Here is a 25,592-nt window from a genome sequence, read left to right on the forward strand (position 1 = left end):
CAATTTCTGAACGTGACATTCTTTGGCTAGTGCTGCAAGAGGGTTTGACAACAGAAGATTTCTGAAGGAAGCTTCTTAAAAGAAAACAACTCCAAAAGTATTTTTTGTCTGTGTGAATAAAGTTTGCTAATTATTCAAAGTATCAATATGCAGATTTTGTTTTTGAAGTGAACAAAGCAATATTGAAACACGGTTTTGGAGAAAGAGCTGGGAGGAAACGCAATTACCAGCCAACATTTACCCAATCAACCAATATCCTGTGGAAACTGAAGCCAGTAAGAGGGACTTAATTTCTTTTTCATTACCCTCATTCTTACAAATGCATTAACGTAAACAGTACAATGCAAATAATCCATATTGATCAATTTTGTGAAAGATACATCCAAAATATGAGCATTTAATATTTGTTTTTAAAAAAAGGAATTATGTGTATATTTAAACTGATTCCAAACAGCAGAACACAAAATAATTTTAGGCTTGATTAAAAATGATTTATGATTCTGACAGAAAAATCTGGGTTTCACTTAAGAGACTGCAGTCTTAATAGAGTCACAATAAAAAAAATCTAATCCCAATTTAGAACAAAGGTCCAGAGTGTGCTTGTCATTGGCCATTTATCAAATTCCTACTGTTCCAACAAGAATGAACAATGTTGAAGATATCAGAACAAGGACAAACACATTATTTTAAAGTATGACAAAAAGAGGTAGGGAGGACAATGAAAGAGAACAATAGGAACCGGGTAAAATTTCATGCACAGAATAGGTTATTAAAAAATGAGATTAAGTTTAAAAAAACTAATAATGCCATAGATTAGGAGACGAAAGAAAGATATAAACAGACATACAACGCAAGATGAAATATACAGTGAAAAACATGCATTTCAGTGTTTTACTTCAATAAATGTGTCAATGTGAACCAATAGAGGATGATCAAAGTCATAAATGCAGCTCTGTGTGAATTTCACAGCTCTGTCCATGTTAGATATATTTTTAATGAGTTTATTTCCTGAATGCAATTGTTTTTCGACCATTTTATGTAAAAAAACATTGTTGTGAGCCACTTTAGATATGTTTTCATGATTCTTCCAGAAGACTTAACAAACACTTTCTGAGCAATATTAAAGAGTCTCCTTTCCCCTCCCCGGTCTCTAGTTACATTTCATCCAATGAGGCCTCTCAAAAGTTTGCGCTATGGATTTCACTTAACTAATAGAACACTGTGGGAGACAGTTATATCATAAGACACAGAAGAATTAGAGTATTCGGCCCATCAAGTCTTCTCCCCCATTTCATCACGGCTGATCTATTATCACTCTCAGGCCCAATCACCAGCCTCCTCTCCATATCCTTTGATGCTCGCCTAATCCAGATCCTATCATCCTCTGATTTAAACATACTCAATCACTTGGCCTCCATAGCCATCTGTGGCAATGAATTCCACAGATTCACTACCGTCTGGCTCAAGAAGTTCCTCATCTCTATTCTAAATGGACATTCCTCTATTCTGAGGCTGTGCTCTCTTATTCTAGACTCACCCACTATAGAAAACATCCTCTCCATATCCACGCTGTCTAGGTCTTTCAAAATTCAATAGGTTTCAATAAGGTACTCCCTCATTCTTCTAAACTACAGAGAGTACAGGAAGCATGCCATATTCTTTAACCCTTTCATTCCCAGAATAATTCTTGTGAATCTTCTCTGGACCCTCTCCAGTGCCAGCCCAGCCTTTCTTGGGCAAGGGGCCCAAAACTGCTCACAATACTCCAAGTGTAGTCTGACAAATCCCTTAGCATTACACCCATTCTTTTATATTCTAGTCATCTCAAAATGAATGCCAACATTGCGTTTGTCCTCCTTACTGCTAACTCAACCTACAAGTTAAACCTTAGGGAATCCTACATGAGGATTCCTAAGTCCCTTTGTACCTCTGATTTCTCAATTTGTCCCTGTTTAGTAAATGGTCTTTGCAGTTACTCTTTCAACCAAAGTGCATGACCGTAAACTTCCCTACACTATATTCCATTTGCCACTTCTTGCCCACTATCCTAATCTAATTCCTTCTGATGGCTCCCAGCTTTCTCAATACTACCTGCCCCCTCCACCTATCTTTGTAAAGTCTGCAAACTTGGTAACAAATAGACCATAAGATATAGGAGCAGAATAAGGTCATTTGGTCCATCAATTCTGCTCCGCCATTTGATCATGGCTGATCCAATTTTCCTCTCAGCCCCAATTTCCTGTCTTCGCCACTTATCCCTTCATGCCTTGACCAATCTAAAATTTATCAACCTCTGCTTTAAATTATACACAAAGATCTGGCCTCCACAGCTGCCTGTGGCAAAGAATTCCAGATTTACCACTCTCTGGCTAAAGACATTCCTCTTCATCTGTTCTAAAAGGACACCCTTCATTCTGAGGCTGAGTCCTCTGGTCTTAGACTCTCCCACCATAGCATACATCCTCTCCAGATCCACTCTATCAAGGCCTTTCACCATTTCATAGGTTTCAATTAGGTCACTCCTCATTCTTCAGGTGAATATAGGCTCAGAGCCATCAAATGCACTTTATATGACAAAACCATCAATTTAATCATCCATATCATTGACATGTGAAGTAAAAACAAATGGTCTCAACACCAGCCTGTGGAACACCACTAGTCACCAGCAGCCAATGCAAAAAATGCCCCCTTTATTCCTAGTCTTTGCCTCCTGCCAGCCAGCCAATCTTCTACCCATGCGACTATCTTTCCAGTAATATCATAGGATATTATATTGGTAAACAGCCTCACCTTGTCAAAGGCTTTTTGAAAATCCAAGTAAACAAAGTCCACTGACTGTCCTTTGTTGGAATTTTTTGAGGCAATAATAGGCTGGATAGACAGATTTGTCATGCAATATTTCCCCTTAAGGAAACCATACTGACCTTGGCCTATTTTATTATGTGCCTGAAACCTCATCCTTAATAATGGACTCCAACATTTTGCCAACCACCAAAGTCAGACTAAATGGTGTCTAACTTCCTTTTCATAGCCTCCCTCCTTTCTTAAGCAGTAGAGTGACATTTACAGTTTTGAAGTCCTGCGGAACCATTCCAAAATCTAGCAATTCTTAAAAGATCACTACTAATGCCACCACAATTTCTTCAGCTACCTGGGGTGTAGTCCATCTGGTCCAATTGACACATCTACTTTCAGACCTTTCAGCTTTCCAAGCACCTCCTCCTTAGTAATAATAAATACACTCACTTCTGCCACCTGCACACCTCTCCCACCCTCCAACACTGTCGAACTTCCGGCATACTGCTAGTGTCTTCCACAGTGAAGACTAATGCAAAATACTTATTCAGTTCATCTGTCATTTCTTTATCTTCCATTACTACATCTCCAGCATCATTTTCCAGAGGTCCGATATCCTACTCTTGCCTCTCTTTTATTCTTTATACATCTGACAACTTTTTGTATCTTCTTTTATATTGTCTAGCGCATCTTTATACAGTATTTCATCTTTTTCTCTTTAAGGTTTTTTTTTTAAGTTGCCTCTGCTGGCTTTTAAAAGCTTCCCAATCTTATAACTTCCCATTAATTTCTACTCTATTATATGTCTTTGTCTTCCCTTGTTAACAACGCTTGTGTCATCCTCACTTTAGAATACTTTGTCTTGTTTGGGATCTATCCTGTGCCTTCCGAATTGCTTCCAGAAACTCTGGCCAATGCTGCTTTGCTGTCATCCCTGCTACTGTTCCCTTCCAATCAACGTTGGCTAGTTTCTCTCTCTTGTCTCTGTAATCCACTTTACTCTATTGTAATATTGTTACATCTGACTTTATCTTCTCCCTCTCAAATTGCAGGGTGAATCCTATTATATTAAGATCACTGCTTCCTGAGGGTTCCTTTACCTCAAGCTCCCTAATCAAAACTGGTTCATTACACAACACCCAATCCAGAATTGCCTTTCCCCTAGTGAGCTCAACCACAAACAGCTTTAAAAAGCCCTCTCATAGGCATTCTACAAATTTCCTCTTGAGATCCACCACCAACCTGATTCTTCCCCAATCTACCTACAATCTCCCATGGCTATCGTAACATTGCCCTTTTTACATGCCTTTTCTACCTCCCGTTTTAATTTGTACCCCTCATCCTGGCTACTGTTCGGAGGCTAATACATAGCTCCCATTAGGAACTTTCTACCATTGCTGTTTCTTAACTCTATCCATAAGGATTCTACATCTTCTGATCCTATGTCACTGCTTTCTAAGGATTTGCTTTTATTTTTACCAACAGAGCCATCTAACCTCTGCCTACCTGCCTGTCCTTTCAATACAATGCATATCCTTGAATGTTAAGCTCCCAGCTATAATCTTCTTCCAGCCATTATTTAGTGATTGCCACAAACGTCATACCTGCCAATCTCTAACTGCACTACAAGATCATCTACATTATTATTACTGCATGCATTCAAATATAACACCTTCAGTCCTATATTCATCATCCTTTTCAATTTTACCCTCATATTACACTTCAATTCATCCCACTGACTGCAATTTTGCCCCATTATCTGCCTTGTCCCTCCCTGCAGATTGACTTCACTACACATTGCGTCTATTTGTATACCAACTACACCAACCTCAGCCCTATCACTCCAGTTCCCATCCCCCTGTTATTTTAGTTAAAATCCTCCCCAACAGCTTTTGCAACCTACCTGCAAGGATATTGATGCCCCTTGAGCTCAGCTGTAACTTGTCCTTTTTGTACTGGCCATACCTTCCGTAGAAGACATCCCAATGATCCAGAAACTCGAAACCCTGCCCACCTGCACCAATTCCTCAGCCACCCATTTACTGCCAAATCATCCTAGTGCTACCCTCACTGGCGCATGGCACAGACAGCAATCCAAAGATTACTACCCTTGATAAGCTGCTTTTAGCTTTCTACCCAACTCTCTATATTCTCTCTTTAGGACCTCTTCCCTTTTCCTACCCATGTCATTGGCACCAATATGTACCACAACTTCTGGCTGCTCACCTTTCCCTTTTAAAATGTTGGACACCCGATCTGAGATATCACCCTGCCACATGGGTGGCAACATATTATCTCTTGTCTGCTCCTCTAAGTATGGAATGGTCTATCACTACAACACCCCTCTACTTCCCCAGCTTCCCTTCTAAGCCACAGAACCCGACTCAGTGCCAGAGACCCAGTCGCTGTGGCATCCCCTTGGTATGTTGTTTCATCACTAACCCCCACTCCCAACAACAGTATTCAAAGCAGTATACTTGTTATTCAGGAGAATGGACACAAGAGGGCCTGTGCACGGTCTGTTTATTCCCTTTCCTTCTCCTAACAGTTACCCAGCTACCTGCCTCCTGCAACTTATGGGTGACTCCCTCCCTGTAACTCCTATCTATCACCTCCGCATTTTTCCATATGAGCCAAAGGTTATCCACCTACAGCTCCAGTTCCTTAACTTGATCTCTAAGGATGTAATTATTAAGGAGATTGGAAGTCTTCAGTCTCCCAGCATTCCAACATCTCACATGAAGAACATACCGCTAACTCTGAATCCAATCTCAACGCATAGCTATGTACTAAATGACAAAGAAAAAGAAAATAATTTTAATAGAAACCTATTTAGAGCCTCCGCCTGTTCTAGCTGAATTCTGTTGAGTCAAAACTTGCTCCGTCGGTAAGATCCGACAGGCCCAGCTCACTTTTTAAAACTGACATATAAACTCCATAATGAACTGCCTCCAACTCTCTCTGCGATCTTCCACTCTGCAGACAAGTTCCGACGGGTCCCACCTGCTTTTTAAAACTGGTGCATAAACTTTACAATGAACTGTCTCCAACTCTCTCTGCAATCTCGGGCTCTGATGGGCCCTGCTGGCTTCTTTTATTGCCTGAACTACTTCCAGCCAACAACCCAGATCAAGGATTAAAGAAAACACACAATGCAATATAAACCAACAGAGCAAAAAACAATTAAATGTTTGTGGGCACAAAATTCAGTAAAAAAAGGTTCTTTTTGAGTAAGATGAGTTCTAGAGTTAGAAAGGCACTTGGCAGCAAGATCAGCAAGGGAGTTTTCCACAGAAAATACTAGCAAATTGAAAGAATTTTTAACTGACAATGCAAACAGACTGATCTCAAAGCTTGTGAGCTGAAATCTTCAAGTTTGTTTTGTCAGACCCACCTCCTGACATCTAATTACTTAAGAAAGCCAGGCCAGAAGATCACAAATAATTGATGACTAATTTATTTTAAAGGCTTCTTATGGTTGTTATAGCTGGGGTGGCAATAGGGACAAGCTCCCACTATCTATTAAATGCTCTCAATAGTGTACAACTCAACTAGCTTCTGGCAACCAAGCCTAGCTCATGACCTTCACGTGTGGCTTAAACTACAAAGCCCGGTGGAATCATTTCTACTGATGGGAGATGGGGCAAAGGTGGGTTACTGGACCCTTAAAACTAGACAATTCAGGTATATGGGGTTTGTCAGCCGTGGTTGGCAGCTCTTCTAGAAGGAAAACTGATCTCAAACCTCCGCTGCCTTGCAGCTATACCCACTCATGGAGAAGGTTTCGGGAGCACACAACGTGGGAAAAATCCGGAGCTGGAGTCCGTAAAGGCAGTCCTACATTGAGTTCAACACTGACTGGTGACTCCTGCGATGCTGCTGTTGCCAAACGGTATCGTTTTCTACTGTTCCTTTGAGTTCATCAGATGTACAGAGAGTGGAAGCTTGCTACGTGGCAATAGCTCGCTCTCCATATTGTACTACCCTGATTCTGTATCCAGACAGTTGGGACACATGATTGACCCTGACCAACAGAGGCCTCATGATCTGTTGTAAAAGATTCTTTCAAAATGACCATTCCTGTTGAGCACACTAGCCACTAATTTTTCATAAACATATTTTTTTTCATTCATAACATTTTAAAATAAAAATTCATTCCCAGGATGTTCGTGCAACATCCACAAAATGCTGGAGGAGCTCAGCAGGCCAGGCAGCATCTGGGTAAAGAGTGCAGTCGACATTTTGAGCTGAAAACTTTTGACATGACTGTACTCTTTTCTTAGATGTTGTCTGGCCTGCTGAGTTCCTTCAGCATTTTGTGTGTGTTGCTTGGATTTCCAGCATCTGCAGATTTTCTCTTGTTTGACCAGGATGCAAGTGCTAAAGGCAAAGCTGTTGATTTTTGATTGAACTTGGCTGCCCCAAGAAGATGATGTTGCAAATGAACATGTCCGAGGAGAGTTATTCTCACCATTTTCATGCGAGAATCGACTTACCAGCAAAATAAAACAGCTTTGAGAGGAATGAAAATACAAGTGATTTTATTAAAAAGTCATTTTCTACTTATTGCTACTACACAGCTTCATTAAATTTACTCAGTTTCCTGTAAGTACAACAGGCTTTCATTGCTGAATTATGAATTAGTTGAATTTTAAATGCAATGTTATTAGAAACAGCCCTTGATTTCCTTGCATTTTTAAAACCAAATTTTCACAATGGGATTTATACTCTTGCTTCCTGCTTTACTAGCCTAGGATTAATGATACTGTAGCAAAGCCTTTTATTTCTTCCGTATAAAGATAACAATTACAGGTCACCCAGGTGAAATATAAATCTTGTTGAAGCTTAATAAACAAGTACAACCAGTGCCCTTTATAGAACATTAGAACCTCTTTGAAAATCCTTTCTCCCTGTGTTTATCTGGCCTTGCTCATTATACAACTATACAAGGTACCTCATGCAGTCCATGTGGGTAATCGCATTGTTGGTACCCTGGAAGAAGCTTCTCCTGAATGCCCACTGGATTTATTGGTGACCATCTATCATTAATGTTTATTAGCCTTGGACATAACAATCATCTCTCTGTTTATTCGATCAAACAATAGAATTGTATTGACTTTGTGCAGCCTTCTCCTTCCCAGTTAAATTGGCAAAAGGCATTCACTCTTATAGAGTCAGATGTTATTGATACACACTCAAAAACCATGTCTATGTCCTTTTGTTTCAATACGGCATCTTGGTCAAAAAGATATATTTGCCCTGTTTTTCTATCATACCCATTTCATATCAGCAGGGGAATGGTTGATAAGTCATCCTGTCTTTGGCTGCCCCAAATCTATCATACTTTACAAAGTTCAAGACAGAATGACCATTCATATCCAAAGTGGCTTTCATTACATGAGACCCTGAAAAGCTGATGGATTAAGTCATTGATCCTTTAAGGCCTCATTGTTAATGGGAACTGTCACCAAATTGTGACTGAAACTACTTAGACAAGTGAATGCATGGCTTTGCAATGTTGTTGTCAAAGGGAGTCAGAAAGCCAGTAAAGTTTACAGCTCAGTTCTTGCCCCAGTAATTCACTTTGAATGAGAAGTCATGCAACACTTTCAGCCCAAGAGCATTCTGCTAATTCATTCAGTGCTATTAATAAATAACTCACATCTGACTCCACATTGTCACGATTCAAGTGGACAATTTGAAAATGAGTGAAAAGTTAGTTCAACAAGAGCGGCTGTCAAGATGTGTCATCACCAGTCTCAAAGGATTGGAACACAGAGCTACATCTCATGACTCACCGGTCGCAATTTTGGTGAAAGAATATCGAGGAGGAGGCAGAGGATCTCCGACACAAGTGCAGTCAGTGTGATGCGACTGCGGATGGCTGGGCTGATTTCTCCAACCATGGATGTCAGCAGGTTTTGCATCTGACCATACTTGGTTTGTGCCTGTCCAAGCAGAAAGAAAGTGGCACTTCAGTAAAATCAACTAAAATCTTGGACTTCCCAGTAAATTGTAATTGAACAGACACCGGTGCTATTTCCACACAACAACACAAAGCACTTAATTGAGTGGTTGGACACATTCTGCACTGCTTGGCACAACTAGTAGAGCACTGTCTTGCAATGCCACAAACATGAATTCAATGCTGACATTGGGTGCTACCTGTGTGGAGTTTGTTCATTCCCTCTATAAATGCACAGGTCCCTCCACAGCTTGACAGTCCGAGTGGATAGATTAACTGGCCCTAGTCGGTTAGCGAGTGATAGAATCAAAGGAGATTGAAACACTGCTGTCACATAGGATTAGTATAAATGGGAGGTCGATGGCCGGCATGGGGTCACTGGGTCACAGGAGCTGTTTCTGTGTTGGACCCCTTTGACTCAACAATGATAGGCACCCAGTCCATTAGTTAAAGCTTTATTGAGGAGGATAATTCAGAAGAGTTTCACCTTTTAGTGATATATTTCACAGATAAAAAAGACATTTTAGAAAACAGATTCCCTGTGAGTGAAGAAACCGGAATGAGGTAATGCTTTGAAACTCTAACTTGTTCCTATATAGGTTTAACATACAACATTTCATGCCACAAGCTACTATTGTTCCCTAATGAGGAAATGAAGTAACAACCGATGAGGTTACTTCTTAATGAAGGAGGGGGGAAGGGAGAGAGGGAAAAAAAATAGGGCATCTCAAATACCAAAGGAAACATCTTTACATGGAGCCACAAGACCCATAATGGATCTTTCTCTTCTGTTTTTACTGTGGAGAAAGACTTTAGAAATAGGAAAGGTAAATGGGGAAGTCTTGGACATAGTCCACATTACAGTAGAGATTGAGAGGGATTAATGGAGAGATTCATGCTGTTGAAAGGGATAATAAGCCAACCATGATGGAATGGTGGATTAGACTCAATGGGCTGAATGGCCTATATCGAATGGTCTAGAGGAGGTGCTGGATGTCTTAAAAGGTACGAAGGTAGATAAATCTCTAGGGCTAGCGGGTTTATCCAAGAACACAGTGGGAGGCTAGAAAAGTTATTGCTTCTGGCTGAAATCTGCATCATCCTTAAACCCAAATGCGGTGCTGGTAGACTGGAGGGTAGTGAATATTCCTTCTTTATTTAACTAGGGCTGCAAAGAAAACCTGGGAACTATAGACCAATAGGTCTAAAGTCTGTGGTAAGTAAGCTACTGGAAAGGAGTCTGAGGGATTAGATAGTGGTTGATTTGGGTAGTTAGTATGGCTTTGTGTGAGGGAGATTATGTTTTATGAACTAAAATTTTTTGATGGAGACCAAAAAAGTTGAGGAGGGCAGGGTGATAAACATGGACTTCATCAAGACCTTTTATATGTTTCTAGATGGTAAAGATAGTAAGCTGCTATGGGAGGTTAGATTCCATGGAATCCAGGGTGAGCTGGCTAATTGGCTTGTTGGTAGAAAGCAGAGAGTAATGGCAAAAAGTGGTGTGCCACAGTCAATGGTGTTGGTCCCATTTCTGTTGTTATTTTAATCAACTATATGAATAAGAATGGAAAGGGCATGGTTAGTAAGTTTGCAGATGGCAATATAATAGGTGGTACAGTGAATAATAAAGAGAGTTAGAAATTAGAAGGGGCGGGGTGGAATCTTGATTTGCTGAATAAGTGGGCCGAGGAATGGCAAATGGAGTTTAATTTGGATAAGTGCAAGGTGTTGCATATTGGAAATACTAATCTAGTTTGGACTTTCCACGGAGAATGGAAGGACCCTGGGGAGTGTTGCAGAACAGGATGACCTTGGAGTACAAGTACACTGGAAGTGAAGTTACAGGTAGACAGGATGGGGAAGACAGCTTTTGGGACACTGGCCTTCAAGAGTCAAACTCAGTGAGACTGCATTTGGGACTATTGTGTTCAGCTTTGGTCGCCCTGCCATAGGAAAGATGTTCTTAAACTGAAAAGAGTACAGAAAAGATTTAAAATAATGTTGTCAGGATTTGAAGGATTGAATCATAGGGAGAAATTGGACAGGCTAGGACTTTATTCCTTAGACCATAAAAGACCGAGAGGTGATCTTATAGAGCTGTATAAGATCATGAGGGGCAAAGGTAGGGTGAATGCACTCAGTCTTTTTCCGAGGGATGGGGAATCTAGAACTAGCGGGTATAGGCTTAAGGTGAGAGGAGAAATATTTAATTGGAACTTAAGGAGCAACATTTTATTAAACAAAGGATGGTATCTATGTGGAACGAGGTGCTAGAGAAAGTGTTTGTGGCAGGTACAATAACAACTTTAAAAAGACAGTTTTACAGTGACAGATTATAAAGATTTAGAAGCTTGTGTGCCAAATACTGACATTTGGGACCAGCCTGGATGGGGCATCTTGGTCTACATGGACCAGTTGGGTCAAAGGACCTCCTTCCCTTCCGTATAACTCTTACTACTTTACTGCAAGAGAAATTATCCTCTTCTTCTTTGTTAAGGGTCCAAATAAATGTAAGAAATATGATCCAAACCATGATATTAAGGACGCATGGGCAAGTGAGCCAGCAATATTTTCCTTGATGGCTCAGTTTGGTCAGTTTTCCTATTGACACTCACCCCCTCTATGTGAATGCCTTTATATGGTCACGAGAACTCAGATCTCAGTCAAGCATGGACTCCAATTCACTATGTTTAATTGTTTCTTCCCTGTGAGATGGGTGCTACAGTGCTCAACTGCCTGAGCTTTGGCCGGACACGAGGTACCGTAAATAAGCCAATTCATATTCCCACTTGAATCGCTAATGCCTTTTCCCTTAGGCAATCCCTCAGGATTAAGGATGACTTGTTTCCACTCCGGATATGTGGCTCCTGAGATGTAGTGAGGCCATTATATTTTCTTTCACATCTGGGACAGGAGATGGTTGATGGAGCAGGAGGGCGGGTAGTTTGAGAGATATACACTTCTTGCACAGGGCTTCAGTGTAATTCAAATGTGTGATTTTCCATACCAAACTGAATGCTCTTTTGCTACTTTCAGGAATCATGGGCCAGAGGCTCTGAGCAGCTGGTGGGGATGCTGGACATTTTCTATCGAAGGCTTGAGCACATCCTTGAATCTTGTCGCAAATCCGTTGAAAGAAAAAAAAACATTCCACCACCTTTCCAACTGATCTCATCGTTTTCTATCCTACTGTTTGTTATTTTCCAGCAGGATAGCTAGGAGACACTTTTCCACAAGTGCAGCAGAATTTGGAACTGGTTCTACCTCAATTCATGCTAGTCGTTCGTTAAATTGAGATCAGAAACTGATTCTTGGTAGAGGTGCAAGGGGAGTAGGCCTCAACCTATTGACTCCCGTCCCCAGGATCCAAAATGGGGTCTAGCTAACCAAGTTGCACTAATCAAGAATTAAATATCCCCATCTCCCTATACGGCAGCATCATTTTGTAGTTTAAATTACACTTAACAATTCAAACCATTGGGAAAGATATAAACTGGATTCAGCAACGTTCAGAAATAGACAGTTTTAATTAAGTTTGGGATCAGTAGGATGTACCACCATTACTGTACATTCACTATGAAGACTTCTTAACCTAGGTTTGTTTAGAAGGAATCTGTATATCATTGAATTACTGTACACAAAGGTTCCTCTCACCTCATAGTGGCTGCTCGGATAGGAAATCCTAGGAACATTGGATGCTGCGAAGAGCATATGGAAGGCAACAGGAAGGAAGGGCAGATACCGCATCAGCTGGAAGTTCTGCATGCTCAACAGTTTCTCATTCAGAATGTCTGTAAACCCCAGCCACTCCAACGCTAGACAGACTCCACTGAAAGAGGGATCCTTAAACCTCATGTGTAGAAAATTGTCATACAGGCCCTGCAACATAGGGAAGGAGGCTCAATGCTGAACTTCAATCAATTCTAACACAAATGAGAACAGATCAGGATTTTCCAAATGTACCATCACCCCACCTCCACAGCAAAATAATATATTTTGCCAGTTGTTGCTTACCTGGGTGATCTTTTCATGTTCTCCTGTAGAAGTGGAAAGATGAAGAATATGATTAAATCTTTGTGTTACTGCATTGACTGTGGTCCTTGCTAAAGAATTCCAGGACTCCTGATCGTCTCCAGTCCACGCTTCACTTTGTAAGTTGCTCTCCTGGCCAATCCGCTTTCTGAGAGCAGAAAAATCAAGCACAAGTTCACTCCTGTCCACTAAACTCTTAGGCACAGTTGGCCTGAGTCACAATCACAAGACAAATCACACTATCAGCCAGATATTCTGTTACCTTTGAGGTTTTGGGAGTTGAAAGATTTCTTGCCAGATAGAGAATAGACCTTTGTTCTGGTCCTTGAGGCCTATCTTAGCCGTCTGGATCATCTTCATACTAAGTTCTTTTGTTCCTCTTCCATGAAGGAACTAAAATGAAAAAGCAATACAAGTAGTGACGACTTTCAGCACAAACAGTTATTTTGTTCTTTTAAAAAAAAAACCAACATATGGATCCAAAGCATTAGGGATCTGAAAATAAATTATTGACCACACATCATGGAATCTGAAACTCTCACAGACACACTTGAAAGGACAACTGCATTTCTGCTGCAACTTTCACTACTTCAGAATTCTTAAGTTACTTTACATTTAGCATTCAGGCAGAAACTTAAATAGGCACGGCCGGGAACGACATGGCCCTAATGTAGGCAAATGGGGCAAGTGTAGACGAACACAGACATCAACATTGAAGGGCCTATTCCTTTGCTCTATGACTCTGTAACATGCCTGGAAAAAAAACACCAGAAATTGCTGGAGGTCAGATAGCAACTGTGGAGAGAGAAACAGAGTTTCAGATCCATGACCTTTCATCAGACTCTGTTCATGAAATTTTCAGCATCTATGTTGTTCATTTTTCATTCCCTTACAAAGGCAGGTTGTTTCCACCAATACCAACAATCTAACAACTTGACAGGTACATCTAGTATTCCAAAGAAAATTAATGTAAACCAATTAAGGGAATGGGAACTGGGAATTCATGATCAGAGTCCCAGAGCCCTATCCACAATTGAAATTCAGCAAAATTGTCTGCCTTCCATTTGATTATCCATTTACGGAATCAGAGTCAAATCTTCCCCAATGTGTCTAGTATCAGCCTCTGGATACTCAATCATATGATTTGTGGTCAGCACTTAGCATTTGCTTTTTGAAATATTAATTTGATGCACAGATCAATGATGACTGCTTCCTCTGCCAGCTCCAGGACTTCTAATACTGCAGTGGTTGGCACAACTGTCACTGAAGTCAAACAAAGAATGAAAACCCAGACTTTGTTAATGTACAACAGCACCACTTAATAACCAGGAAATGAGAAAACACACCCCAAAACAAAGAGAAAAAAGTGGGTGTATTAAAGGTGAACAGGCTAAGAACAGACTGTTAAAAAAAATCAATGATATTAATCAGAAGACTCAAGGCAACGAACTCTGGAAAAATAAAAAATATAAAGGTTGAACTACTTGCTTTGTCTAAATTTCCCTTATATGAAAATGATCCTAAGAGCATTAAGAATTAAGCATCCTGCCAAGACAAATCAGCTTGTTTTGACATATGTACATACATACAAGACTAAGTCCAACAAAAGTTGGAGAAAAATCATTGCTTTCTGCACTGGAAATCTCCAAATCAGAGAAAGAAAGGGCCCATAGTCCAGGCAAAGATTCCCATTTAACAAAATTGGCACAAACATTGAGGCAGAAAAGTTTGACATGCCAACAGGCTGGGAGCTTTTCAAGATGGGGATGAAACAAGTTTGGACTGATTGGGGTCATAAAGGGGAAGATCAGAAGGGAAGGTGACCATACAGTAAGGGTGAAATGTGTGCGTGAGAGAGTGTGAGTGTGGGGGTGGGGGGGAGGTCCAAATCAGAAACAGTATTACAATCCAAGAGATAATCAAAGTTTGCAATCTCCGACATGAAAAAAGGAAAGAAAAAACGCTGCTTATTTTGGCATTGAATGCAGTGGAGTATGAAGTAGAACTGAGGACCAAGACAACCTTGAGACAGAGTTAGCCTGTGTTGTTGTAGAAAGAGGTCATAAGCATGCATACACCATTACATGAAATAAAGTCTGCTTCAGTTAGGCATGTGGAGTCTGGTAATCTGGACATGTCCCAGAATGCCAGAACCACATTAGCTGCAAAATATATAGCTATAGCTGCTTAATCTAATCCAACCCACCACTTAACTTCTCTCTAATCAGAAAAAACTTCACTGCAACTTAAATCTTGCTTCTATCTTTGTCAAGTTTGATGAACAGTACCTCACCTGAAATATTAACTGTTTCTCTTTCCATTGATAAGAGTTCAACCTGTATTTATTACAGAATTTATTTAAAGTTACCTGTATTTATTACAGAATTTATTAAGGTACAAGATATTAAGATATTAAAGGAAGTGACAATGTAATCGCTAACTGTTGAGATGCTAAATTGAATGTATAACTGTATTACTCTGTATTAGTTAATTCTCCCCTTTTGGGTGAAAATTCTTAGAAGGATGGGGGTGTTACGAATGAGGAGCAACGCTGATGGGTAGAAGGGTGCAAAGTCGCCCCCCCCCTTTTGAGAATCGCAAAATCGCTATTATTTCGGGTCTGATACCAAGGAAATGAGAGAGATAAACAGCTCATGTCAGTTAATGAGAGAGAGACAATGCAGGGATACACAAAAGTGGAATGTCTCCTCCTAACAAAAGTGGAACGGAACCACTGATTACTGCTATTGTCTCTTGGAGAAGGAATTGTGTATTGAGTACTGTTCTATTCATTGAAACCCCTCAGGGGGCAACCAGAGCGGTCTGGTTGATGGGTTGCATCATCCCAACCTGATTGACACCTGAGACCCTGTGAGTGGGGATAAAAGTAGGGTCTGGGGAAACACCCCTCAGGTGCACCAGGAGAGACGCTACGAGACAGGTGGGGGCTTGTGTGTGTGTCCACCCTTGCCTGGGCGACGAGTCCGCCACGGAAGAACGGTCTAGCTAAAGGACGGAGGGGTCATACGTGAATGGCCACAACAACAACGCATCGACGGATCAAGATCGTAAAAGGAAAGTCGGCAAGTCAATAGCTGTTACTGCTTTCTCCCTCTCTCTCTCCAACAATTGCAACACCACGAACAACAACTACTGCAGCCTGCATGAACTGAACTGAACTTTATATTTCCATCGGACAATTCATTATCCCCTAGACAACGATAGAGCTAATTTCTTATTGATTATTATTATACCCGCTCTTTTAGGTTTAGTATTGATGACGTATATTATCTGTATATTTGCATTGATATTATTTTTGTGTATTTTTACTAATAAATACTGTTAAAAATAGTATCACCAGACTCCAACGGATACTCCTATCTTTGCTGGTAAGATACCCAGTTACGGGTTTCATAACAACTTGGGGGCTCGTCCAGGATTTGATACCAAATTGGAGGGCCAGTGAATCGGGCTTTTAAGTCGACTTGGATCTGGTTGCGCGGGTAACCAGACAGGAAACCAGCAAAGATGGACGTAGATGAATTTACACAAAACCCGACTTTGAAGGCGCTAGAGGAGGCCACAAAGACGGACTTGGTAAATATTGCGAAAGGACTAAATCTCGCAGAGGTGAGGTTGTCAATGAAAAAGTGGGAGATGCGGAGGGCCATAACTCAGTATTATATTGAGAAGAATGTGTTTTCGGCTGAGGTATTGAAACAGATCCCTGAAAAGGTACCAGCTATTGGGACAGCTCAGTTAGAGTTGGAAAAATTAAGGTTGGAACAGAAGAAAAGGGAGTATGAGCTCCAGCTAAAGGAGTTAGAGGTGAAGAGGGAGCATGAAATTAGGTTAAAACAGCTGGAAGCAGCTGAAAAGGAGATAGAGCATGAAATTAGGTTAAAACAGCCGGAAGCAGCTGAAAAGGAGAGGGAAAGAGCTGAAAACCAGAGGGAGCATGAACGTAGGTTACAACAGCTGGAAGCAGACGAAAAGGAGAAGGAGAAACAGGGCAGCATGAGCTGGACATGGAGAAGTTAAAGCAAGAGAGAAGGGTCCAAGGGGAAGACCGAGAGGAGAGGTTTAATGTTAGTAGGGAGTTTAGGTTAGTACCTCCGTTCGAGGAGACGGATGTTGATAGTTATTTCTTGCATTTTGAAAAGGTGGCAGTGAATCAGAAGTGTCCCAGAGATCAGTGGGTGGCGTTGTTACAAAGTGTGTTAAAAGGGAAGGCACAATGGGCATATGCGGTGTTGTCTGTGGAGGAGGAATATGAGAATTACGAGGAAGTAAAACAGGCCATTCTTCGGGCCTACGAATTGGTACCTGAGGCATATAGACAAAAGTTCAGAGATTTAAAGAAAGTGTGGAATCAGACGTATGCAGAGTTTGCCTATGAGAAGGGTGTGCTCTTGGATCGCTGGTGTGCGGCAGAAAGGGTGGAAGAGGATTTTCGGCGTTTCAGAGAGTTAATTCTGATTGAGGAATTTAAAGGTTGTGTTTCGGATGATATCCGGATGTATTTGAACGAGAAGCCGAATAAGTCCATATCAGAATTTGCCAGGTTCGTAGATGAATATGCCCTAACCCACAAGACAAAGTTTTCCTCAAATAAGAGTTACCAGAAAGACCGTAGGAACGGTAGAGAAGGCCCGCCGGTTGAGGCAGAAATTCAGCCGGGAGCTAGTGGTAAAAGTAAGGAGGAAGAAAGGCAAGCTGGCAGGAAGGTTCCTGGCTTGACCTGTTTTAATTGTGGAAAGGTTGGTCATATTGCATCTAAGTGTTTTGCTCTGAGGAAGGAGACAGGAAAAGGGAACGCAGCAGTCCCTACAGGGTATTATGTGTGGATCAGCAAATCGACGAGAAAGCCCCAGGTAGATAAAATACGAGAGGGGCGTGAGAAATTTATTTCAGAAGGGACCGTGTCTGTGAAAGAGGGAGAAACACCAGTTCCAGTGCGGATCTGGAGAGATTCTGGAGCTGAGCAGTCATTGGTTCTCGGTAAGGTACTAGATTTTGGTCCTGAGACTGGAGAGGTAGTTTTGAGAGGCATAGGAAAAGGGACAGAAGCTGTACCTTTGCATAGGATCATTATAAATTGTGATCTGGTATCTGGACCAGTTGAAATAGGGGTACGGTCAGAATTACCGAGAGAAGGCGTGGATGTCCTTCTTGGTAACGATTTAGCAGGTGGTGAAGTGTGTTCAGCAAGGAAGCTGACGAGCAAGCCTGTGAAGGCTGAGGACCCGCCCCTAGGTTCCAAGATCTATCCCGCATGCGCGACCACTCGCAGCATGTCGAGAAAGTCAGCTGAGAAAGAGACCAGTTTAAATCAGTCCAGTGTCGATTTGGCTGAGACGTTTTTACCAACCCTGTACCAAGAGGGGTTAGGGGATGGTAAAACGGAGAATAGGGAGGTGAAAGAGAGTAATGGAGAGGAGGTAGACCTACCCTTAGCCAGGAGGGAATTTATAGAGGCACGGAGTAAAAATGAGAAACAGATAAGGCTGTTAGAAGGTCCAGGGTTGGACATGGATGATCTGTCTGGCTTGACAGAACTGTTTGAAGAAGTTGAAGAATTTAAATGTGTTCCCGATAATGAAATGAGGGCAGTCCTAGATGAAAAGGATGCCATTACCTTGAAGGAGTCTGCTGGGTTAGCAGATGAGGTTGTTTTAACCCGCAGGGTTGAGCTAACTCCGGAAGGGAGTTGCCCAGAGAGTAACTGGGAGGATCAGGGGAACTTAGAATTTGAAAAGGGGACAGGTATTGAAAGCCTGGAAGAGGCAGATGTCCCATTTGAGTGTGTTCAAGATGTGGATGCACATGGTACTGAACCTAGTAATGAAACTCAGGAAAAGTCTGAGGTATCTGATTTAGTTGAAAAGGAATGCAGTCCTTTTGGGTCAGATGGACTTGGTTCAGTGAAGAAAAGGTTAACCTTGGTACTAGTGGGAAGTGAGAATTCCCAGTTGTTTGTGTTAGAAGGTGTGTTAAAAGTAGTGAGGAGATAAAAGGTGGTGATGTGGATATTATTATTGAAGGAGAAGGGAAAAGTGTAGTTCCTAAATTGACAAAAGAAAATTTAAAGTCTGGATTGGTGTCAGAAGCAGTAACCAGGCTGAAGGAACAATGGCTTGTTAACAAGGTGCCTGCGAATCAATTACAGTTTGATTTGGAATGTAAAGGTACCCCACTCGCTAATGTTATTCAAGGGTGTGCTGTGAAGAGGCAGAATTTGAAATGTCGTTTGGACAAAGAGGGGTCACTTGCAGATGTTAATCTGAAAACTAATAGAATGAAGGGTCTGAAGATAAAACTAACGACTTGCTTAAAAATAAAGAATTGTGTGGAAGTTCAGAAGATGGGCTAAGTTTGGAAAACATTGTTGATAAAATAACTCCTATGAAAGGAGTATGCGAAAGCCTATTCCACACTGGTGAGCAAGCTAACCACGTGAGAGTTAAGTGGAAAAGAGGCGAAGGTTAAAAAAAAATGCCACTTTAAATAACAGGATCTGGTTTTGAGGGATTTCGACAAAGCATGTAAATAATAAAGACAACACCATGGAAGATTGACTGTTAAGTTTAAAAGTAAAATAAAGATTAGTATTTGCATAAACTTTTGTAATGTACTACAGAATAATCACACATATATTGGTTCACATTTTGTATTATATACTTAAGATCACAACCCTTTAGTTTTGTTTTGCTGAAGAAAAGGAATAAAAATATAAGTGGTTATTAAATTGGAGTCTGATGCTACAGGAATTTATTAAGGTACAAGATATTAAGATATTAAAGGAAGTGACAATGTAATCGCTAACTGTTTAGATGCTAAATTGAATGTATAACTGTATTACTCTGTAGTGAAAACTCTTTTGTATTGTGTTAGATTCTGAAATTCTGTAAGACTCTGTATTAGTTAATTTTCCCCTTTTGGGTGAAAATTCTTAGAAGGATGGGGGTGTTATGAATGAGCAGCAACTCTGATGGGTAGAAGGGTGTAAAGTCGCCCCCCCCCCCCTTTTTGAGAATCGCAAATAAACAGCTCATGTCAGTTAATGAGAGAGAGACAACGCAGGGATACACAAAAGTGGAATGTCTCCTCCTAACAAAAGTGGAACGGAACCACTGATTACTGCTATTGTCTCTTGGAGAAGGAATTGTGTATTGAGTACTGTTCTATTCATTGAAACCCCTCGGGGGCAACCAGAGCGGTCTGGTTGATGGGTTGTATCATCCCAACCTGATTGACACCTGAGACCCCGTGAGTGGGGATAAAAGTAGGGTCTGGGGAAACACCCCTCAGGCGCACCAGGAGAGACGCTACGAGACCGGTGGGGGCTTGTGTGTGTGTCCACCCTTGCCTGGGCGATGAGTCCGCCACGGAAGAACGGTCTAGCTAAAGGACGGAGGGGTCATACGTGAATGGCCACAACAACGACGCATCGACGGATCAAGTTCGTAAAAGGAAAGTCGGCAAGTCAATAGCTGTTACTGCTTTCTCCCTCTCTCTCTCTCCAACAATTGCAACACCACGAACAACAACTACTGCAGCCTGCATGAACTGAACTGAACTTTATATTTCCATCGGACAATTCATTATCCCCTAGACAACGATAGAGCTTATTTCTTATTGATTATTATTATACCCGCACTTTTAGGTTTAGTATTGATGACGTATATTATCTGTATATTTGCATTGATATTATTTTTGTGTATTTTTACTAATAAATACTGTTAAAAATAGTATCACCAGACTCCACCGGATACTCCTATCTTTGCTGGTAAGATACCCAGTTACGGGGTTCGTAACACTGCATAAATTTTCCAGGATCTTGTGTCTTTATATCACGTTGGCACTGTTTTTCTTAACCTACTTGTGTAGGTCTAGCGTGATGGACCAACTTTACCGTTAACAGGACAAAATACAGGCCAAGCTTAACGTGCCGGTACCTGTCGCCATTGAGCCATTCCAGACCACCCCAACACAGACATTCCTTTAGTTCCACACATCTATCCCTACTTTCCGTTCTGCTGAAGACGAACTTTGCATGACACCCTTACCCAGTCCTCACAATACCTACCTTTGCTGCATGATTAGCTGAGTTTTTCCACACACACACACACCAATGCATTTGCTCACTAACAACACTGACAACAGTAAGGAGTAGTAATAACTGCAGCTGAGTTCTAGGACACAGGCAGATTTTCACCTGTTTGCCTTCATAAGCAAAAGCATTTGAATACAGACATGGGGAAGTAGAATTCATCAGAAGACTGATGTTTTTAAACTACCGTAATATTATTGAATAGAACCAAGCATACTACTGAGTTAGATGACATTGCTCCAGTAATTAGGAGGTAATGGCTAACTCAGGTCCAATCTAATAGCGTCCATGGAGGCTACACTTGACCAGAATACAAGTATCCAAGCAGACAGCTCAGTAATTCAGTGTGTGACTCCTGTGAAACAACTTCAATTGCAATGTTTGTAAAACAGTCAGTTCAGCACCATACCTGTAAAGTGTTCACACATGAACGTATGTCATTTTCAGCTTTGTCACACAGACTCATGAGAATTCCCAGGTCTGCCTTCATTCTGTTTTTAATAGCAATCTATCAGAGAGTTAAAAAATAGTTCAATTATCCTTAAAGTAAATCCAAATTTCAAACATAATATGTATTTCTTCAAGCTCTCAATCATCAGAAATTTTATGAAAATAAAAATAATTATTCTATCTCGTAGTACCTGATACTACCCACGTGTGAGTGGAAAGTGATTGGTAGTGCAACTCTCCGTCCCCCCCTTTTACCTCTGTCTCTTTTTCTAAAGCATTGAAACCCTTGGACATTAAGCACCCATTTCTGTCTCTCTCTCTCAACCAAGTCTCTGTAATTGCCACAACATTATAGCTCCATTACTAATAATTTTTGACCACCTCTCCATTTAAAAACTCTGTTTACCACCTATAGCCTTAATACTTATATGGATAAAGATCATAAGACATAGGAGCATAATTAGGCCATCTGGCCCATTGAGTCTGTTCTGCCATTCAATCACGGCTGATCTGTCTTTTTTCCCTCCTCCTCAATCCCAGTTCCCAGCCTTCTCCCCATAATCTTTGATGCTGTGTCCAATCAAGAACCTACCAATCTCTGCCTTAAATACACTCAACAATCTGGCCTCCACAGCTGCATGTGGCAACAAATTCCACAAATTCACCACCTTTTGGCTAAAGAAACTTCTCTGCATCTCTATTTTGAAAGGGTGCCCCTCTATCTTGAGGCTGTCCCACTTGTTCAAGACTCTCCCACCATGGGAAACATCCTTTCCAAATCTACTCTGTATAGGCCTTTCAACACTCGAAAGATTTCACTGAGATCCCCCTTCATCCTTCTGAATTCCAGCCAGTACAGACGCAGAGCCATCAAACGTACCCCTATGATAACCCTTTCATTCCTGGAATCATCTTTGTGAACCTGCTCTGGACCTTCTCCAATGCCAGCACATCTTTTCTTAGATAAGGAGCCCAAAACTGTTCACAGTACTGAAGGTGAGACCTTACCTGTGCCTTATAAAGCCTCAGCATCACCTCCTTGCTCTTGTATTCTAGACCTCTTGAAATGAATGCTAACATTGCTTTTGTCTTCCTCACCACCAACTCGACCTGCAAGTTAACCTTTTGGGTGTTCTGCACAAGGAATCCTGAGTCCCTTTGCATCTCAGATTTTCTCCCCATTTAGAAAATAGTCCGCACATCAGTTCTACTATCAAAGTGCATGACCGTGCATTTTCCAACATTGTATTTCATTTGCCACTTCCTTGTCCATTTTCCTAATCTGTCTGTCCTTCTGCAGCCTACCTGTTTCCTCAACACTAACTGCCCCTCCACCAATCTTTGTATCATCTGCAAACTTGGCAACAAAGCCATCTTTTCCATCATCTAAATCATTTATATACAGCATAAAAAGAAGTGATCCCAACACCGACCCCTGTGGAACACCACTAGTCACTGGCAGCCAACAGAAAAGGATCCTGTTATTCCCACTTGCTTCCTCCTACCAATCAGCCAATGCTCTAACCACGTTAGTAACTTTCTTGTATATCATGGGCTCTTAACTTGGTAAGCAGCCGCTGTGTGGCACCTTCTCAAAGGCCTTCTGAAAATCAAAATATACATCCACTGCATACTCTTATAATCTCCACAGGTTCGTCAGGCAGGATTTTCCCTGAAGGAAACCATGCTGGCTTTGTACTATCTTGTCCTGTGTCACCTTAACAATTGATTCTAACATCTTCCCAACTACTGAGGTCAGGCTAATTGGTCTATAATTTCCATTCTGCTGCCTTCCTGCTTTCTTAAAGAGTGGAGTGACATTTGCAATTTTCCAATCCTCCGGAACCATCCCAGAGTCCAGTGATTTTTGAAAGATCATTTCTAATGCCACCACAATCTCTAATGCTACCTTTTTCAGAACCCTAGGGTGTAGTTCATCTGATCTGGGTGACTTATGTACCTTTATGTCTTTCAGCTTTTTGAGCACCTTCTCTCTTGTAACAGTAACTGCACCCACTTCTCTTCCTTCACACACTACCACATCAGGCATATTGCTAGTGTCTTCCATAGTGAAGACTGATGCAAAATACTCATTTAATTCATCGGCCATCTCCTTGTCCCCCATTATCATCTCTCCTGCCTCATTTTCTAGCGGTCCTATATCCATTCTCATTTCTCTTTTATTTTCAACATACTTTAAAAAACTCTTACCATCCCCATTGATATTATTTGCTAACTTGCTTTCATATTTCCTTTTTTCCCTTCTAATGATTTTTTTAGTTGCTCTCTGCAGGCTTTTAAAAACTTCCTGATCCTCTATCTTCCCACTAATTTTTGCTTTGTTGTATGCCCTCTCTTTTGCTTTTACAATAGCTTTGACTTCCCTTGTCAGGCATAGTTGTACTATTTTACCATTTGAGTATTTCTTCATTTTTGAGATACATATATCCTGCACCTTCCTCATTTTTCCCAGAAATGCACACCATTTCTGCTCTGCTGACATCCCTGCCAGCAGCTCCTTCCGATTTACTTTGGCCAACTCCTCTCTCATACCACTGTAATTTCCTTTACTGAAATACTGCTATGTCAGACTTTACTTTCACCCTGTCAAATTTCAAGTTGAACTCAATCATATTGTGATTACTGGTTCCTAAGGGTTCTTTTATCTTAAGCTCCCTAATTGCCTCTGGTTCATTGTATAATACTCAATCTAGTATGGTTGATCCCCTAGTAAGCTCAATGACAAACTGCTCTAAAAAGCCATCTCTTAGGCATTCAACAAACTCACTCTCTTGAGATCCATTACCAACCTGATTTTCCCAATCAACCTGCATGTTAAGATCTCCCATGACTACCATAACATTGCCCTTTTGACTCACCTTTTCTACTTCCTGTTGTAATCTGTGGCCCATCTCCCAGCCACTGTTGGGAGGTCTGTATATAACTGTCATCAATGTCCTTTTACCCTTGCAGTTTCTTAACTCAGCCTACAAGAATTCAACATCTTCCGATGCTATGTCACATCTTTCTACTGATTTGATGCCATTCTTTACCAGCAGAGCCACACCACCTCTTCTGCCTACCTTCCTATCCCTTTGACATAACGTGTAACCTTGGATACTCAGCTCCCAACTACAACCATCCTTCAGCCATGATTCGGTGATACATCATACCTGGCAATCTGTAATAGTGCAACGAGATCATCCACCTTATTTCTTATACTACATGCATTTAGATACAACACCTTGAGTACTGTATTTGCTATCCTTTCTGACTCTGCACCCCTTATGATTTGATACTCAGCCTGCTGGCTGCAACTAAGCCCCATCACTTGCCTGCCCTTCCTGACAATCTGACTGCATGCTATCTTTACTTCTTTTTATCATCTGTCCTATCCTGAGTCCCTTCACTTTGGTTCCTCCTCCCCCCCACCAAATTAGTTTAAACCCTCCCCAAACAGCTCTACCAAACCTGCCCACGAGAATATTGGTCCCCCTTGGGTTCAGGTGCAACCCATCACTATTACACAGGTCATACCCCCTCCAGAAGAGATCCCAATGATCCAAGAACCTGAAGCTCTGCCCCCTGCACCAGCTTCTCAGCCACGCATTTATCTTCCAAATCATCCTGTTCTATCCTCAGTGCCACGTGGCACAGGCAGCAATCCAGAAATTACTGCCCGGGGGTGGGTCCTGCTTCTCAGCTTTCTACCTAGCTCTCTAAATTTTCTTTTCAGGACCTCTTTGCTTTTCCTTCCTGTGACATTGGTACCAATATGTACCAAGACATCTGGCTGCTTCCCTACCCTCTCCAAAATATTGTGGACGTGATCAGAGATATCCCTGGCCTTGGAAAGGAACATTAAAGAAAAACGACCTGATGTTAAATTTGTTGAGGTATCCATATTAGTCACCTTTGACTGCCATCCCGCAAATACCATTGATTGCTGCTCTCCGTTAATGGGAGTTTTCTGACCCACATCTGTGCATCAAAACTTCAGCTTATGTGACCCAGATTTGCCCTCTCTTTATTCTAAACCAAACAATGGCAGATGTGTCAACAAATTACAATTTATCTTGCTAAACATTATTTATCAAAATAATATTAAAGCTCTCTCACCATCAAACAACAGAAACACACAACAATAGTTGTCCTAAAGCTTAACCCACGTCCATATTCTTTATTTATCCTTAAATGCCCACTTTAAGCAAACACTATGATTACTGCGAGCTA

At 41.2% G+C, this 25,592-nt stretch overlaps 1 protein-coding gene across 1 annotated transcript in view; it reads right to left on the reverse strand.

The window, feature by feature from the left end:
* The window catches only part of chtf18 (CTF18, chromosome transmission fidelity factor 18 homolog (S. cerevisiae)), a 99,957-nt gene that overhangs the window by 45,537 nt on the left and 28,828 nt on the right, over positions 1-25,592 (reverse strand). The window contains exons 13-17 of the mRNA XM_073060713.1: positions 21,319-21,417; positions 13,059-13,189; positions 12,779-12,944; positions 12,419-12,643; positions 8,595-8,744 (exon numbers count right to left, since the gene is read on the reverse strand). Of these exons, the coding sequence (XP_072916814.1) occupies positions 8,595-8,744; positions 12,419-12,643; positions 12,779-12,944; positions 13,059-13,189; positions 21,319-21,417 (771 nt within the window). The remainder of the gene's footprint in view (positions 1-8,594; positions 8,745-12,418; positions 12,644-12,778; positions 12,945-13,058; positions 13,190-21,318; positions 21,418-25,592) is intronic.

Source organism: Hemitrygon akajei, chromosome 11 (genome assembly GCF_048418815.1).
Source record: "Hemitrygon akajei chromosome 11, sHemAka1.3, whole genome shotgun sequence".
Lineage (NCBI taxonomy): Eukaryota > Metazoa > Chordata > Chondrichthyes > Myliobatiformes > Dasyatidae > Hemitrygon > Hemitrygon akajei.